A 17,510-nucleotide genomic window follows, 5' to 3' on the forward strand; every position below is an offset into this window, starting at 1 on the left:
TAGAAATCAAGCTGACCTTTTGAAAATAAAGTTATTTTTTACACATTCGAGCTCGTGAACCTATTTTAAACTTGGGAAATGAAGGGTGTGCCTTCTGAGCCCCTACACAAAAGTGGTTGCAAACCTGAAGGTTTCAGTCCTCTGCTGCCCTAGTGTGGACATAGCTGGGAATGACAGTTCTAAATTTCACTTGCTGCGGGGAGTGTGAAATTGTGCTTGGCAGAAACCTCCCCTATGCATTGGTGGCCGAGGCTTAAAGGCCGGTGGAGGCTTATGCCTAATATGAGGGAGTCAGAAACTGTTGCTGACCCAGCAGGGCTCGGGTTCTCAGGGGAACTCATGCAACCCATCAATGACTTCAAGAGGCTTTCTTCTCGTCCACCATCTTTATTTTTCCTCGAGACACCTGGATCCAGTGAGAGAGTGATCATCTAAAGACTCCCAGTCATGCACCCATGAGCACAGTGCCAACCCTCCCACACCTTCTCTTCCTGTGCTTGGAGTAACACGTCTGTAGGTTTCTCCTTCGAGTTTCACAGCTTTCACACCATCTCTTCACCGTCTGTCTCTATACTATCATCTCCACACAGCTCTCCATCATCACATTTATGTTTACTGCATCCCTGACTCCCTGCACAGGCACAGGACAGAGGTGACCCTTTTGTTTTGATAAGTGAGAGAGGGGAACAGTTGGGCACAAACAGGGGAAGGGGTTCTGAATCACTGGTGGCACCCTGGTTGGAGTCCAGAGGTGTCCAAATCCCAGGACTACTACTTACAGGCTAATTTCTTCTTTCCCTGGTCGGCTCCCTCCTGGGTGCTCCCCACCCTCACTCTCTATCTCCTCCGGACAAATAGCAATGGTGGCTTTGGGCCACGCCCCAGCCCTCTCACACTCCTGCTTACAGGAGAGGATGGGTTTTCTGGGCCTCCTGCTACCTGCCACCTGGGCCTCCTCTCTCCAGCTGGGAGCCAGGGACCCACGCACCTGGCCCAACCAACTTCCTTCCCCCTCCTTCATGCCTCCAGACCCTGCCGCAGCCTGCGGTCCAGGGCCAGGAGCTGCCTCAAGAAGCCCCTGTTGGGGATGATGCCTCGGTGGTCCTTGACTTTCTTGATGGCCTCCACAAGGGTGAGGTGGTGGTACAGCATGAGGTAGGCCAGCACCAGGGTGGCAGATCGGCTGACTCCTACAGCACAGTGCACCAGGATCTTCCCTGTGAGGATGAACACAAGAGGCAGCTGTGGGACCGTTTGTGGTGGGTAGGAGGAAACTAGAGAGAGGGCTGTGTGGATGGTGAGGAGGAAAACATATGAGTAGGGGTGCATGGAGACAGGACGACGGGGGGCAGATCAGTGGTGGTAAGAATGTAGGCCCCTGGCAAGTTCTCTAGACAGAATGAGATGGAGAACATGCAGCAGCTCAGCGTCTATAAACTTAAAGAGGACTCAAAGGTAGAGACTCATAGGTAATGCAAAACTGAGCTCTGCACAGAGTAGGACTTCAGCTGATATTTCCTTAGTACGGCAATGGAAAACACCCTGTGTCTAATTTGGCCCTTCCTCAGTCTGGCCCACCTGTTCATCTTTCTATTTCTGTCAACCATTTTTTTGGAGAGGATGTTTATTTTGCTTATATTTATAAATACTTTTTTTTTCTGATCACTGAAGCAAGACATACTCAAAGTAGAAATGATTGGAAAGTACAGAATTATGTAATATAGCAAAAAATTGAAATATATCACCTATAATCTTACCACCCAAGTGCAACTTGCCACTCTCTTAACATTTTGAATTATTTCCTTCTCATCTTTTATGTCTTTTATGTATTTCATGTATGTTGAGAGAATGTTTTTCTCTCCTTAACGTTATATCCTGAGCATTTCGTCACATCATTGAAATCTCTCTCCCACGCCCAAACCCTCAGCCTTTCCCCTAATTCAATGTCTACTATTCCTTCCTTGCTCCTCGCTTTCTCCTACCTCCTGGCTGGCTCAGGGCCCGGTGGATGAAGTCGGCAGCAGTCTGGAAGTGGATGCTCATGTCAAAGGCTGGCGAGTCATGGGCCTCGACACCCAGATAGCGGATGCCCAGCCCGTCGTAGGCCTCAGGCGTGCCTCGCCACCTGCTGTGTGAGGCATTGAGGACGTGGGTGATGCCCAGACGCCGGAGCTCACGGTGGTTGTTAGCTATGTCCCTGCATTGAGTAGAGGTTAGAGGGAAGGTGGGGAAGCAAGGCTGTGTGGCAAGAGTCCCTGTCTGTGCCCTGTCCACTGCTGAGCTCATGTCTTTGGCTCTTGGTGTCCCCTTTGCTTAGTGATGACCCAGAAGGGAAGAATCACGAGGAGAAATGACCTGGAGTCTCGTCCTGGAGCAAGGGTTGAGAGTATTGAGGAGGTTTTGCCCGGAGAAGACTAGAGGGTGGGTGACCAATAGCCATAACAGAACATTGAGAGAGTGCTCTGAGACTGCGAGGGTTTACGATCTGTAGGAAGAATTTCTCGGATCTGTACTTCATGGAAGGAAATCTGTACTAACAGTGGAATCTAGCTGAGAAAGATGGGAGCACCTCGAGAGAGAGTGATTTTCCTGTCACTAGGGTATTCAATTCAAACAGAAAGAGGAGGTCAACATGTGGGTATGGATGCAACAATGGGGTGTGGACATCAGATGGGACATTAGTTTGGACCAGCTCACAACTAATGTCCCTACTTTCCTTGAAATTATTTCATTCTAACCCTTGCTCCCATACCTAACTCCCGTTACTTTATGCTCAGACAACCCAGAATCTCTTTGTGTTTTGCCAGTTATTCCATGCTCACGGTTACCCCATTTTATGACATCACCTTCACGTGTTCATGTGGCCTATACCTTTCAGTTTAGTGATAGACAGCTTTCAGGCAACATGGTCATGTTTCAGGACAAGTGCTCTGTCCAGTGCAAACTCTTCAAATGGAAAGAGCACTGAACTTGAACCTCCAAGTCCTGGCTCTGCTACTTACGACCCGTGTGACCTTGGGCCAGTCACAACTTCTCTGAGCTTCAGTTTCCTCATCTGTAACCTGGGGATAGTGGTACCTACCTCACAAGGCTGTTGTGAAGATTAAGAGAGAAAATGCATGTGAAAAACTCCTCGTATACTATAGAGCCCTTGCGAGAGAGAAGCAGGGACTATTCTTTCTCTGATGCTCTTCTCTCCATAGCCCCCCATCTTGCAGAACGTCTGCATTCACTGCGGCTTTGCTTGGTCATCCCTTCTCCTTCCTATCCACTGTTCCTGGCTCCCAATGACTGTCTTTTTTCCAGAGCCATAGCACAATAGATGGAAGGTCAGATAAGTCATCTGATATGTCTGATACATAGCATTCAGTAATAAGTTTTGCTAAATAAATGATGTTATTACTTGAACAGAGTTTCTCTGTCCAGAATACTCTGTCGGGTAGATCAATAATCCTGCCCAACCCTCTCAAACCCTCCATCCTCCACTCTCTGCCCATGCACCCCCCTCCCCTCAGCCCTCAACCTGGAACCAACAACACAACTCAGCGCCTCTCTGGCCCCCTTCTCCTTTCTCGCATGTACATACGTGCACACACACACACACACACACACACACACTCAGCCATGGCTGAGTACATACTGGTCGGCAGGGTACATACTGATCTCCGAGATAGAGGCCTGGCCAGACCTCATCGGCGTGGTTACAGGCTGTCTTGCCTGTGTAGAGAAGCCTCTCCAACTCGAAGACATTGAGGAAGGGATGTTGAACAGCTGGCATCTCCTCCAGGGCCCCTCTAGTGCGAACAGGAGACCTTGAGCTACTCCGGGAGAAGCGGGCCATAAAAGTCATGGAGGCCCAGAGCCAGTTACCAGGGCACATCTTAGAGGCAGCCGAAACCGTGGCAGCTGCTGGATTGGCTGCAGTGATGATGGGCCAGTCTCCAGGTAGCTGTTGCTGGAAGAGGAAGGAATGTGAGACACACCTGAGTGAGTCCAGAGCAGCTGCTTCCTTTCCTGCCTACTGGGCTGGGTCCTGGAAAGAAGATTCTCGAGGGAGGGAAGGTAAGTCTGTCCCTGGTGGGGTCTCCAGGATTATTTTTTTCTTCAGCTGCGGCAGCTCCTTTCTCTCTGATTTTTGGTTCTGCCACGCAAAGAGGTGGGAGAGTCACGTGTCCTTGTTTACGAGGAGAGGGAGCTGCCCAGCTGCTGGGTTTCTGCTCCAGCACCCCACCCCCACTCCCACCACACGCACATAAACACACACACAAACATTTGGTGTTTGGGTGGCAGTGCCCACTGCTGGAGCTCTTGCCAGCCTGAATCTGGGTCTCATCTGCCTGGGGCTACAGCCAGAGAGGCTAGGGAGTTAGGATGGGGGTTGGAGGGTGGCTTTCTCCATCCAGAGAGAATTAGCAGGAAGACAGTGGCAGCTGGGGCCGTGACATATGCCAGTCTTGCCTCCTCAGTGCCAGAAAGACCGGCTGCTTTAACCTATTCCTACCTGTCCTACCACTGCCTCAGAGCTAAGCCTGTCATGGGAAGTGTATGTTGGGGGATGAGATGAGTGGGGAATAGTACTAAAAAGGAAGTATAAGTTTTTGAAAAACACTTGCTGAATGCATGAGCTAACAGGAGAAGGCGCCAGTCTATGTGCACAACAAGCAAACCACCACCCTCCTTAGATCAGCATAAAGAAAAGATTGATTAAACCTCATCTCTAATGTGAGAATTTCTGAGTTGAAGCAGGGCTATAATATTGTCGTGTGTGTGTGTGTGTGTGTGTGTGTGTGTGTGTGTGTGTTGGATGGGAGTAGAGGATGGGGGACTTAAGAGTGGGTAAAAAATGAAGGATGAGGGATCCTGCCAGGCCCAGGGGCTCAGAGGCTAGAATTCTTATCTGTGTTGCTGTGGGACTTAAGTGATAGTCGGAAGCCCATGGGCCTAGCAGGTGTGCCTCTGACTCTGTCTGGACAGCTAGCTCTTCCAAAAGTGAGACCATGTGCTGAACTGCAGAGCTGACAAGGGCCAGCCTTTGAGACTTGCCCTGGCACCTTCAGGCAGAGGGGAGACTGTGGCAAGAAGCCTCCGCCTTCACACCGCGGTCCTGAATGTCTGGAAAGGCAGGAGGGCTGGCAGAAAGAATCCCTCTCCCGCTCCCTTCCCTGTCTTAAGCCCCAGAGCTCTCAACCAAAGTCCAGCAGTGAAAGGCCATCTTTGTCCCGCCCACACTCTGCATCTCCACCCCACACGGCTCACATTGCTCCCCCAGGCCAAGAGAGACCAAGCACTTACAAGGCATGAGAAGCCAGGGGTACTAGGATCAAGACTGGCCAGGGAAGACTGAATTTTAGGGTGTTTAAGAAGAGATATTTTTTTCAATATCTGGGTCAGAAAGAGCACAGAAATACAGCCCCATAGCCATCATCATCATCATCATCATCATCATCATCATCATCATCATCATCTACTTTGTCTCCTCAGGCCTAAAGACCCATCACTTATTTCAAAACAACCTTTTCTGGAAGCAGATTCTGCTGCCTGTGGGATGCTGAATGATAAAAGGGAGCGGGAAGGAGACGAGGTGTGGGAAGCCCCTCCGGGGGCTCTATTTCTCCTGGGGATGTGGAGAAGCCCCATTCTGTCCCAGGATACACTCCTCGGCATTCTCCAGTCCCATCTGCGGAGTTCCAGGGGCCCTGGTCCCCCGCCCTCCTCCCTCTGTCTGCTATCGCGGTTGTAACAGGTCCATGGCCGTCGCCCAGCCTTTGCCAACCCAGACAGCCTGGCGCTGACGGCGGAGGGAGGGAGCCTGGGAGGGCACAGCTTGCTCTGCTCCCAGGCCCCCTCTCCTGTCCCCTCCCTCTCCCACATCCTTGTCCGGGAAGGCGACCCCCCGCCGCAGCCCCTCTACCTCTCTGCGCGGCGGGGGTCTCAGTCCCGGAGGCAGGTGGAAGGAGCCCGCAGCACCTCGGCCATGACTCTCCTGCTGTCGCCGCTGCCGTGGTTTCCACTGCCAGACTGCTTGACGGATGAGCATCTATTTTTAAGCCATGACACGCACGTCGAAGCAGGGCTCTATCAGTGTGTGTTGGTGACACACAGGAACAGTCTCGTATCCAGTGGTCGGAGGCAACGTGCGGCGTGGGCTCACCCGCACCCCCTCCCGGGCCAGCGAATTTACAGACCAGACACAGACCACGCAGCTAGAGCAGCTCCGCCCCGCGTGCATGCTCATGTGCATGTGTATTTTCGGAGCTGCGCCAATTACAAGGCATTTTGCTTAAAGATGACATTATGCAAGTCGTCTTAAACGGTGTCTTAAACACACACGCTCCTCCCCAGACAGCATTAATTAATTACATAGACACTCACTTGTACCTTCCTCCTTCTCAAGAACACCACTCATTAATAATAGTAAACAACTCTATTAATATTTACAATATACCATGTATTTCACATATTTTAACTCATTTTATGCTCACAAGTCTATGAAGTAGGTAGTATTATTATTGTCCCCATTTTAGGGAGGAGGCAACTGAGGTACGGAGAAGCTAAGTAATTTGTCCAGGGCATTGCCAAAGCTGAGCTTTAAATCCTGGCAGTCTGGCTCCCAAATTCATGCCCTTAATGGCTTTCTAAAGCTTTTAAACCAATGCCTCAATCAGGAAGCCATTTCCACTAGCTCGGCTCACAGTTAACTCCACGTTCCTGGATCTTATGAAGAAATTCATGTCCATACCTCTTCACCTGTGCTGCCTTTTAGTGATGTTTACCTTCACTTGCTTTTCTACTGTAAGCACCTTGTCAACTCTGAGATTGTATACACTTGGAAGGCAAGGAGTACGTTGCATTCCCTAGTGCCTAGCTTGTGTGATGGGGAAGGAGGGGGAGATAATGAATGTTAGCAGATGATGCTGTTGAGAACCAAGCAGACTTGGACTCCAGGAGAACTGTTTCGCAGGAGGAAGGCAGGGACCTGTAAGGTCAGCCTGGACCTAGTATAGGATGAGAAAATGGTATCAGCTATAGCTGAAATCAGGATTGGCTACATTCCCAGTGCAGGCAGGCGGTCGGTCAGATTTCGGTCTCTGGGTCAGAGAAAAAAACTGGCTAAAGTGACATGCTTATGTAAATTCCCTGTGCACACATATTAAAGTTTGATTTTCTCCTGTTAATCCGTCTCTGTTAACTTGATTATCATCCCAGCCAAAAGAAGTTAGAAGGTGAGAGGAAAAGTATTAGTTTTAGCCCCCACAGAAGCAAACTCAATTCCTTTCCTTTTTTTTTTTTTTTGGTACCTTCTTGGCAGTTTAAATGAAGAAATGAAAATCTCGTAATTTAAAACAAAGAATTGACCTAGGAAATTTGAGATTTTAATTTGTAGACCCAGGAAAGCCCGGATTAAAAATTGTCACAAATCAAATTGTGAAAGGGTACGTATCACACTAACCTCATTTTAAATGACGGTCTTTAGGGTTGGTAGATTGAGAAGATGTAGATGTTGATCTCAATCTTTAGCAAGACTTGTGCTTCGACCTTGCATTGTACTTTTATCAAAAAGCTTTTTAAATATGCTTTAAAGCATACTGTGGATAATATGGGCAGGTGTTTATGGGTAACCATAGAAATTGTCCATAAATCAATATCTTCATGAGAATCATTTCCAGGGGTCTACAACTCATGTGTGTGTATATATGTGTGTGTGTGTATATATATATATGTATATATATACATATATACATATGTGTATACATATACATATACATATGTGTGTGTATATATACATTTCCAGGGGTCTACAACTCATGTGTGTGTATATATGTATATATATGTATATATACACACACATGAGTTGTAGACCCCTGGAAATGTATATATACACACACACATATATATATTTAACTGGGAGATTTGCTTCTAGATGACATCAAACTAAAATAAGAAAGGAGAGGAGGAGGGATGATACAAGAAAGAGTTAGCATAGAGAAGATAATGGAGAAGGTAGGACAGAAAAGGGGAGGGAGAAAGTATAAATGGCATGTATTGATAATTTATTATCTGTCAGTTCATTGGGGTTTCATATTTATCAGCTCATTTAATCTCATATCTTTTAGATGGGTATTATTATCTTCGGCTAATACTCAAGGAGACTGACACTTGGCTAGATTAGTTAACTCATCCATAGCTAGTAAGTGGCAGAGCATGGGTCCAAACCCAGGGGTATCTGATTCCAAACTTCTATATTTCAAGATGAGGCTGAAGAGTCATTTCTTCTATAAAGCTATACTGGATCCACTCCATTTGTCCATTTTCTTTTTGTGCTCATATAGACTTCTGTCAAAGGACCTATGAACTCTATTTTACTTCACTTATTTCTATATTTAAATCTGTTCCCAATACTAGAAGTCATGCATATTACATTGGGATAAACAGAACAGAGATGGAAAAATTAGGCTCCTGGGAGATACAAATAGATTTCCAAATGATCTCAAAAGAACTCCCTACCCCCAAAAAAATTCGGGAGAGAAGTTTAGTAAGTAAGGGGAGGGGCAAGAAAGACCAACAAATATATGTTAAATGATAATTCTAACAGCTACCATTTAACTATAGACTCAGCACTGTTAAGTGTTTTTACGTTATCGACTGGAAAATAATACCAATTTGGTATTTTTGTCATAAAGAAGATTTATTTGGAGAAAAAGAAAAGGGTTGCAACCCAGTGCATGCAGACATGGTAAGTAACTCTGGCCTCTGTGCCAAGATGGAGGGGTATTTACAGCAGGGAAAAAGAAGAAAAGGGAAGAAGAAATTAGAATCATAGAATTTTATTATAATTATAGAGTTCTTCCTGTAGCGTTCTCTTAATTACTTAGAGGATTTCCATAGGTCCTAGCTCTTCCCATACACCCTCCTGACTGATTATGTTTGCTTAAAGTTTCAGTTAGTCTTTATCAACATATAGTAGATAATTTAATCCTATAAAGTCAGTATTATTAATATCACTTTACAGTTGAGGAAACAGGGTTAGAATGGCGGTAATCAGCTCTGCAGCAGCCAAACAGCTAATAAGTAGGACTTGAGCATGGATTTAGACCTAGCACTGTTTTAAACCAAAGCCTGTGCTTCCAACCACTGTGATAACAAATAATAGTAATAGTTTAAATGTATCGAGCCCTACCCTATGCCAGGCATTTAGCAGAAATGATGTGAATCCTCACAAGGATCCTCCCCTCCCTTTTCTTAGGGAACATGGCTCCCCAGTGGCAGGATCTGGGAGGGAGTGCTGGAGTTTGGCAGATGCGGCCTTTTAGTCCCCTGGAGTGTCTCCTGCTGCTCTATAATCCTTTCTCACTTACAGAGTAATGCAGACAGAGTGGAACCTGGCTTCCTCCCAACCATGCCCTAAGTACCACCACGCCCATCTTTCCTGTGCTGGTCCTCCCCTACTCTGCTTCGGATTTAAACAGCTCTTTCACTAAAGGTGCAAGCAGAGAACTAAGGGCTATGACTTTATTTAGCAATGGGAGTGTGGTGACGGTAGGAGGGACAGAGAAAGACCCGATGTAATTTGAGGTGCCCGGTGGTGACACTGACTTATCCTTCTAAATCCTCATCCCTCCAGTCCCTGTTTTTCTTTGGTTCCTTCCTCGGGCCCTATTTAGCACTTCCTCTTCCCCAGGCCCTGGTGATTTGTGTGCCAGTCCTCTCAGGCAGGTGTTAAGGGGGATTTCCCCTGCTTGGGCTCCTGCTGGCTCCCAACAGGGAGGAAGGCAAATGGGTCCTTCGCTTAGAGTGTGAATCTCATATTTGCTTCAGCCTTAATACCTTCCTTCTCTACCTCTCCACCAGTGCATTTGGCAACTACTTTCTCTCTGATTTACTGAGGGGTGAACGCATCTTACCACTGTGATTATTAATTTTTTTCTAAGAACCACACATTATCACAGGGAGCAGATATTCTTTCCATTAGCCTGACTTTGTAATGAAAATAAATTCTAGAGAGACTAGTGCCCCTATAGGAGAAATAAACCAGGATTATCATTTACAAATGAAACAGGATACAAAGGGAATATACAGTAAATCTCCGCATTATAAAAAAAGAAAAAATAAAAGCATGTATAAATATATATTTTGAAAAAGGCTGAAAGGAAATATGCTAGATATTTAAAGAGGTAAACTTTAATCAGTAGAATTATGTATAATTCTTTTATCTTGTCCTTTAAACTCTCCACTTTTCCCAGATTTTCTGTCATCAGTATGAATTAATTATAAATGTTAGTTCTATCAAGTCGGTCGAGACCTCCTTAATGGCTTCCTATGTGGCCAATTTTAGTAAATGTCCCACACATGTTTGAAGAGAAAATTTAATCTCTGTTTTGGGATGCAAATATTTATATGTTCCTTTTATATAAAGCTTTGAAATATTCTAAATTTTTAATTGTTTGGTCTTGTTTTAGCAGCTTTTGAGAGAGAAATTAAAATCTCTTACATGTTTGTGGGCTTATTACTTTCTTCTTCTAATTCTGTAACTTTTTATTTAGAATAGTACCAGGCTATTTTACATAAAATTCACTGGTTTCTGTTTTTTATTATTATTAGTATTATTTTGTTAGTCAACAGGCAGTCTAAGATTCTTTTTTAAAAAATCTTTTTCCTGATATATATATATCTTCTATTTTATTTATGCTTATAAATTATTTATAGCTAGATTTAAAAAATTAATTTGTATGTTAATGAGTGAGTTTCTTGTCATATTTATCATGATTACTGGTTTTTGAAAATGATTTCTGCCATTGTTACTAGAACCCCAATGTGTTTCTTTGAGTTAGCCTGTCTGTGAGCACCGGCACAAAGAAATGCACAAGCAAGGGTTTGCAGTATAGAAAAAATGTTTAATATCGAATTGGCAAATTCAATATTATCTCCCTGGGAGCTAATAGTCTAAAACCATGACTCCCTGATAGTGTGTAGGTTACAGGCTGTATAGAATAAAATCACAAGACAGCTTGTTAGGAGTTGTGGTCCTGCTGGGAGGTGATTGGTTCAAGGTGAGATAAGGGTAATAAATTATTTCTTCAGGTCTTGAGGACATTTCTGAGATCTTTTCTGAAGTCCATCTATCAGGTTTCATGGGAAAGTGGCCAGGGGGTCGTTCTACCTTAGGGCTCAGGAACTGAAACATAAGTTAAGATGTTATCTTTAGCCTCCCAGAGGTCCAGACCATGTGACCAGTAGTTAGGTCCTGGCTACTGTCTTCTGCTGCCTCGGGCTTGCTGATTATTCCAGCAAAAGGCTGGGTCTCTGGAGGGTATAGGCAGAGAAAGAGAGAGAGAGAGAGAGAGAGAGAGAGAGAGAGAGAGAGAGAGAGAGAGAGAGAGGAGTTTTAGAGCTGGAATTTAAAACTAAATTTAATCAAAGTCATAAGGACCCTCATTTTCACCATCTTATTTTGTGTTTTCTATTTGTCATGCTTTTTCTTTCTTTCTTTTTTTTCTATTTTCTTTTCTGTGGTTGGATTTATTTGGTGTTCTTTATTCACTTTATTAAGCTCTATTGATTTGAAAGTTAAACAAAGTCTACATTTAATTGGTACTTTTATACTCTCCTTAAATAAGACAAGAATTTTTATTTAATTTCTTTCAGAAATACTTTCTCTCCCATCTTCTTCTTTATTATTATTAGCACCTAGTACTTTGAAGCAGGCTTTAAAATTTTTTGTTTTAAAAGTCATCATCACATAACACACATGGTTTAAAGAACCAGTGCATTCTGAAATTCTTATTAAAAAAAATAGTAACCGTCACTACTGTACTTCATCCATGTCCCAAGCAAACATATTGAACAATTTCAGGTATTTTTAATTTTTTGTATCTTTCAGTGATGTTTATATTGCTATTTCTTGATCTTTCAGTTTTAGGCATTATCTATTCATTTCTCACTATAAACTTTGAAAGTTTATTTCCCTTTGATTCCATCTTGACAAGATATATGTAAATATCCCCTCTCTATACATTTTTCTTATACAGCTATGTCATAATTTTGTTATATAACCATTCAGTATTTAAGATATTACAACCACATAATTGTTATTCATAATCGAACCATGTTGTTCACTGTGAACTTTTCCTTTCTTGCATGCTTTTCTGTTTTCCCTTCAGTTAATAATTATTACTTTTTGTTCAGTTGCTTAAATTTCAACGGATGTCTCACTTATTCAACCCTACACTTTTCCCCAATTGCCTAAATCTCCTCTCAGTAAACATGTGAGTTATTTTCTCATTATCATTCCCCCCGTAAGTCTATTTAGGAGCCTTTTGCTTTATCCGAATCTAGACTGTGAATCTCTATGCTAGTACAAAGCTATTACCCTGGGGCCTCCTTTTACTCTCATGCTGGGAATTCCTTTTACCTTTGGAAGCTCTGTGTCCTGGGCATCCTCTGTTTTTAGTATGATTCCATCAAGCTCAAATATGCCTAATATCTACCCCCAACACCCCAATCAAGAGACCCTCTGTTTCTTCAGAGATTAAGCTTTCAATCTTATGCTGGGGAGGGAAGTAGTTGACTGATTGTGCAGTGATGGGAGATCTGTGGAGTTTAACTTAAATAGAGTTCAGTCAAGTCTGTGTTTTCAGTCCACCTTCACACTTCCAGAGATACCTACTGTTGCTAGGTCCCTGGCCTTTTGGAGGCTCTGTGGTATAAATCAGATAGATCCTCAATATTCTTCAACTGACTTGTCTTCTGCGTTTTAGCATCCAATATTTTGTTGCTATTGAAATATTTCCTGTTTTTTTCATTCTGGTGGGTTTGATGTTTTAAAAAAAATCTTTCGGCTGTCATTTTTGTGGGGGTTCAGGAAGAAGCAGAATTAAATGCTCATTTTTAATATGCTATCTTTAACTAACTGGATTGCCAGCTGGATTTTCAAAACACACAAAAAGTGACTGATATTTTAAGTTTTTACACTTGATATTTATTTAGACTTATCAGCATCTTTTAACAATTTTTTTGCATACTCTTGATTCTTTATCCTATTCATTCCTTCTAGGTTCTTTTTTTTTTTTTTTTTCTTATTTGGTAGTTCTTCTTGTAAGAGACTGTTAGTAGTAAATTTCTAAGTGCTTGCATGTCTAAAAAATTCCAATTTACTTTGACTTGTAAATGATATTTTTGCCTGACTTTAGAAATTTAGATTCCCAATTATGTTTCCTCAGCACATAAAAGATATTACTTCATTGTCTTCCAGCATTTATTTTTGCTGATGAAAAGTCTTTTTCCCCCAGTGTTCTTGACATTATTTTATTGTAATCTGCCTTTTTTCTTGTTGTCTTCAGAATTTTCTCTTTGTCTTTGTAGACTGCCAGCTTCTCAAATAGTACTCGAATAACATCTTGGTACCACAAACCTGAGTTTATGGCTTATTACAATACGGGAGAATGCTAAATTGACATAATAGCATCTCAGAGAAGAAACTGCAAGGCCTGAGTTATTGAAATTTTGAAGTCTGGTTTAAGGTGGATCTTTCAATCCAGGGGCTCAATTGGAATTGGGTGATTATGACAGAAAAGTTTAGGATCTGTGGAAACAGCATAGTGAGGATTTTGAGATGATATGTTTAAAAAGTCTTGGAATATAAACTGTATGTTGATGCTTTCTTGAGTTGCTGTGTCTTTTGATAAGTTCGTATGATGAACTATAAAATTATTTGCAACTTTCACCTTCTGGACAAGTCCTGGCATAGTAAAGTGATGCTAATGAAGATAATACAATAGTAAAGAAAGTCATGTTAATGAAGACAGCAAGCTGTTTTCATTGTCTACTCTTGTTAACATTTTCCAGCCTGGGCTGAAGATAGGTTGTTGGTATCTGGGTATGTGATCAATCTAGATCTTCTCTGCTACTTGAGGTATTGCAATCATATATCAAGTTTTTAAGGATGGTTGGTTTAACCTCTAAGATTCCGAGGGTATTTGTTTCAACCTCCATAAGTATCAGGTATTCTTGCTCTTTTTGTTAGATAATTATTTGTTGACTCATTTGATGAGACAGCTGTTGTTCTTTAGCATTTAGGACTCTGGAGACCACCCATCAGAACATTGCAACATTGGTAAATATGCTAAGAGAAGGATCATGTTCAGAGTTTGCAGTCCACTTCTCATAGAGAGACAAGAGTGCCCACATAAATGAGACAATGGGTCACATCCCTAACATGAACATCCCCCAAATTAGGTTAGATATTATTAGTCAAATGATCTAATTTTCTGATTTCTTCATTTGCTTTTTAGATCTTTTTTGGTAACATTAAATATTTCAGAGAGGTCTGTAGTGTTGTAAATACAACATTCTTCCCCTAAAAGAGTACCTATTCTACCATGAGAGACTACTATCCAATCTAAGGCAGTTTCATTCTGTCCACAGCCAGTCTAATTTCATGAACCAGAAGTAGTTGATCTCATTATCATTCAAGCCAACGGCAATACCTGGGGCCATGGAAGTTTGAGTCTACAAGAATTTTGAGTCTTAGAATTCCATTGTTTCTTTTTATCTTTCCTGATTATTGGATGATATGAACAATGAGGTATGAGTGTGGCAGGGCTTGGCAAAGCACTTTAATAATAGTCTAATAACAGTCCCCATAAAATGAATGCCTCTGTCATTAGAGAGATAGATTGGAATTCTCTACATTGGAAACACCTGATATTGAGTAATATTTTTTTTCCCACTGCAAATTTGTCTCAATCTTGTCTAGGCTTTCTAAATTTTTGACAATGGTTTTTAGTAAGAGCAAGATAAGAACTTAAAGTCAACTATAAGAACTTTTTCTTGTTCAAAGAGAAGTTTAATTTCAAGGAGTATTGAGCCTTGAGGGTTTTTGGCCAGTCAGGAGTGAAGGAGAACAGATTAGAGGAAGAGTTGGAGGCATAGAGAAGTTCAGGAACAGAGAATTTAGGAAGAGGAATAGAATAGTAGGATAAAGTCTATGAGATTTTGAGTCATGATTTAGTGGGATCTAAAAAGAGAGATTATTTTGAGTTTTTCACTTTTTTTTTTTTTTTGCCTTGGTTGAGGAATCTCTTAAGGCAGCAGTTTTGGGATCTGAATTAATTTTAAGCACTTCTTTATACCAATGAAAAATGTTGACCATTAGATGTTCGATTTTTTAAAAATTCTAATGTGCCTCTTAAATAATCAATATTGTTCATATCAGAGTGGATATTGTAATTTTAAATTCTCTTTTTTGAAATTATGCCATTTAAAAAGATAAGTATTAAGTACATGTGCACACATGGACACACACACATGTGTATGAAAGTAGCAGAAATCTGGCCCAGAGGAAATACACACTTAAATTTAGACCGAGACAAGCCTGTCAGAGTCCAGGGGCAATAGGTACATGGTATTGCTTTTGCACTTCATATTTCAGGGTGCCAACCTATTAGCTGGCCATCCTGACAAGGTTTGTGGTGCCAGGAAAGCAGATAAGTTTGAGAGAGGAAATATTTTCCCGAACTAGACTCTGATGGATGAAACATGACAAGATTGAGGAAAGTTCTCAAAAGGGTTCGATGAGTGACTCAGAACAAAGTTTGTCCACAGATTACTGGTCTAAGAAGAAACCTTCTAAACAACTAGTCTCCAGGGTTAGTTTGATGAATGAGTCTTTTGGGTACCTGTGGCCATCCTTCCCCTGTGAACTTTCCTCTAATAGATGCACAACAAAATAATGACAGAGAAAAATACTAGTAAAGCAGATTTCCACCAAAATAAAAGTTTTCCAAATTTGCTCATATAACCAAAAGATTCCTTCAAATGGTTTCTTACTCTCAGGAGACAAAATAAACTCAGCAATTTGGGAGCTCAACGAAAAGAAATCAGAGTTCTACACAATGTGAAGCTTACTTACTCAACTGTTGTAGTCAGAAGGCCTTCCAGCAGGAGGCTCAGGGGATGCCATGTTTCCAAGTCCAAGACCTTGGACCATAGTGGAAAAGACTTTTTGGTCTTGACTAGATCTCAGTGGAGTCTCCAAGACTATCAAATGCCAGGTTATAAATATCACTAGAACAATCTGTAGGTAAGATGAGGCTGGATTTATTGTTTAACCATGATAAGGGAGAATGCTGCCTGGAAAGAGTCTGAGGGTCTCTCAAGGGGAAGGGGAAGGTCAAGGTCAGATTAATGGAGATTTTGAAGCATGGCTCAAAATGGGTCTTTCAACTTGGGGCCTTCAGTTCAGTTAAGCCCAGTGAAAGAAAGCACGGTCTAGAGCAGGGTTCCAATTCCAGGGCCGCAGACCAGTAGGAGTCTGTGGCCTGTTAGGAACCAGGCCGCCCAATAGGATAGGAGCGGCAGGTGAGCAAGCGAAGCTTCGTTTGTGTTTGCAGCCACTCCCCAGTGCTAGCATCACTGCCTCAACTTCACCTCAGATCATCAGGCATTAGATTCTCATAGAAGCTCTAGTCCCTGGTGCCAAAAAGGTTGGGGACCACTGCTCTAGAGATACCATGATAAAGAACATCCTGAGTTTTTTCTTACCAAGTCGTCTCTGCCCCCATGTTTAATTTAACATTTAATTCAAGTCAGCCTGGTATTTAATTCAACATTAGCTTAAGTACTAAGAGTCTATTGTGTGCGAGACACAATGCTGACCTGTTTCTTCTTTTTTCATTTTAGTAATATAGATTCTAGAGATTAGAAAATACAATAACTGAGAAAAAATTTAAATGACCTTTAATTTGGCTGAAGAATGAAAGATTAGAGAAAAATGAGATTTAAAATAAAAAAATAGAATATTGTCTATCCTTGATGAGGTCAGATGTGTCCCTATTATTAGAGAGTAGGAGTAGATGAAAAGGACTTCTAACAGTGTTATATCAGTTACAAAATATTCCTAGCAATAAAGATTTGTAATAAATAAACAGTATGGCATCGAGCCAGGATTTATTTTCTTCAACCTGAAATGGTTTAAGTTAACATCTATAGTATACTGGGTCAATGACCTCAGTGACATCTTTATGGCTTTTATATACTTTTGATTCCAGGTTCAAAATAGGTAAGCCAAATCTTAATTATCTTTGGGGAGAGGAAAGTTTAGGAGATTGAATGTGTGACAGACTAAACAATACCTAACCTGACCGCATTTTTTACCAGTGATCCTTTACCAGTGATTTGCAACTAGAATTTGTGAAAGGTTGGTGAGGGATATATGGAAGATTTTTGTACTATTCTTGCAACTTTGTCTATTTGAAATTATTTCAACATAAAAAAAAAGTTAAAAATAAAGGCTCTGGTGCCTAAAATGAATGAAATAGATATATAGAGTATCTACATGCATATTGTAAATATATTTTACTTATATGTTCTTATTAAAGCATATTTACCTCTCTCTGGGTATAATTCCAGCATGATTTGTTTATCCATCTAAAGCTGTAGGAAATTAAAGGAAACAAATTAAAAATCTAGAGTGGTGATATTTTGCAATTTAATAGCAATGGGAGGTGCAGGAA

General features: G+C 41.9%; 1 protein-coding gene across 1 annotated transcript; it reads right to left on the reverse strand.

The window, feature by feature from the left end:
• Window positions 1–216: 216 nt before the first annotated feature.
• On the reverse strand, window positions 217–6,198 carry DUSP26 (dual specificity phosphatase 26). Its single transcript, XM_016131156.2, has 4 exons — window positions 5,912–6,198; window positions 3,660–3,955; window positions 1,983–2,197; window positions 217–1,217 (listed from the first exon to the last, which is right to left on the reverse strand). The coding sequence occupies exons 1-4, from the start codon at window positions 6,035–6,037 to the stop codon at window positions 1,018–1,020; spliced, it is 837 nt and encodes a 278-aa protein (XP_015986642.1). The 5' UTR covers window positions 6,038–6,198; the 3' UTR covers window positions 217–1,017.
• Between the last annotated feature and the right edge of the window lie 11,312 nt (window positions 6,199–17,510).

Source organism: Rousettus aegyptiacus, unplaced genomic scaffold (genome assembly GCF_014176215.1).
Source record: "Rousettus aegyptiacus isolate mRouAeg1 unplaced genomic scaffold, mRouAeg1.p scaffold_m13_p_11, whole genome shotgun sequence".
NCBI lineage: Eukaryota > Metazoa > Chordata > Mammalia > Chiroptera > Pteropodidae > Rousettus > Rousettus aegyptiacus.

Coding starts and splice junctions, on each gene's coding strand:
- DUSP26 (XM_016131156.2), bottom strand. CDS start 6,037: ATGCTCATCCGTCAAGCAGTCTGGCAGTGGAAACCACGGCAGCGGCGA. Junction 3,956..5,911: donor GACCCCCGCCGCGCAGAGAG/GTAGAGGGGCTG, acceptor TTCCTCTTCCAG/CAACAGCTACCTGGAGACTG. Junction 2,198..3,659: donor GGCCTCTATCTCGGAGATCA/GTATGTACCCTG, acceptor TACTCAATGCAG/GGACATAGCTAACAACCACC.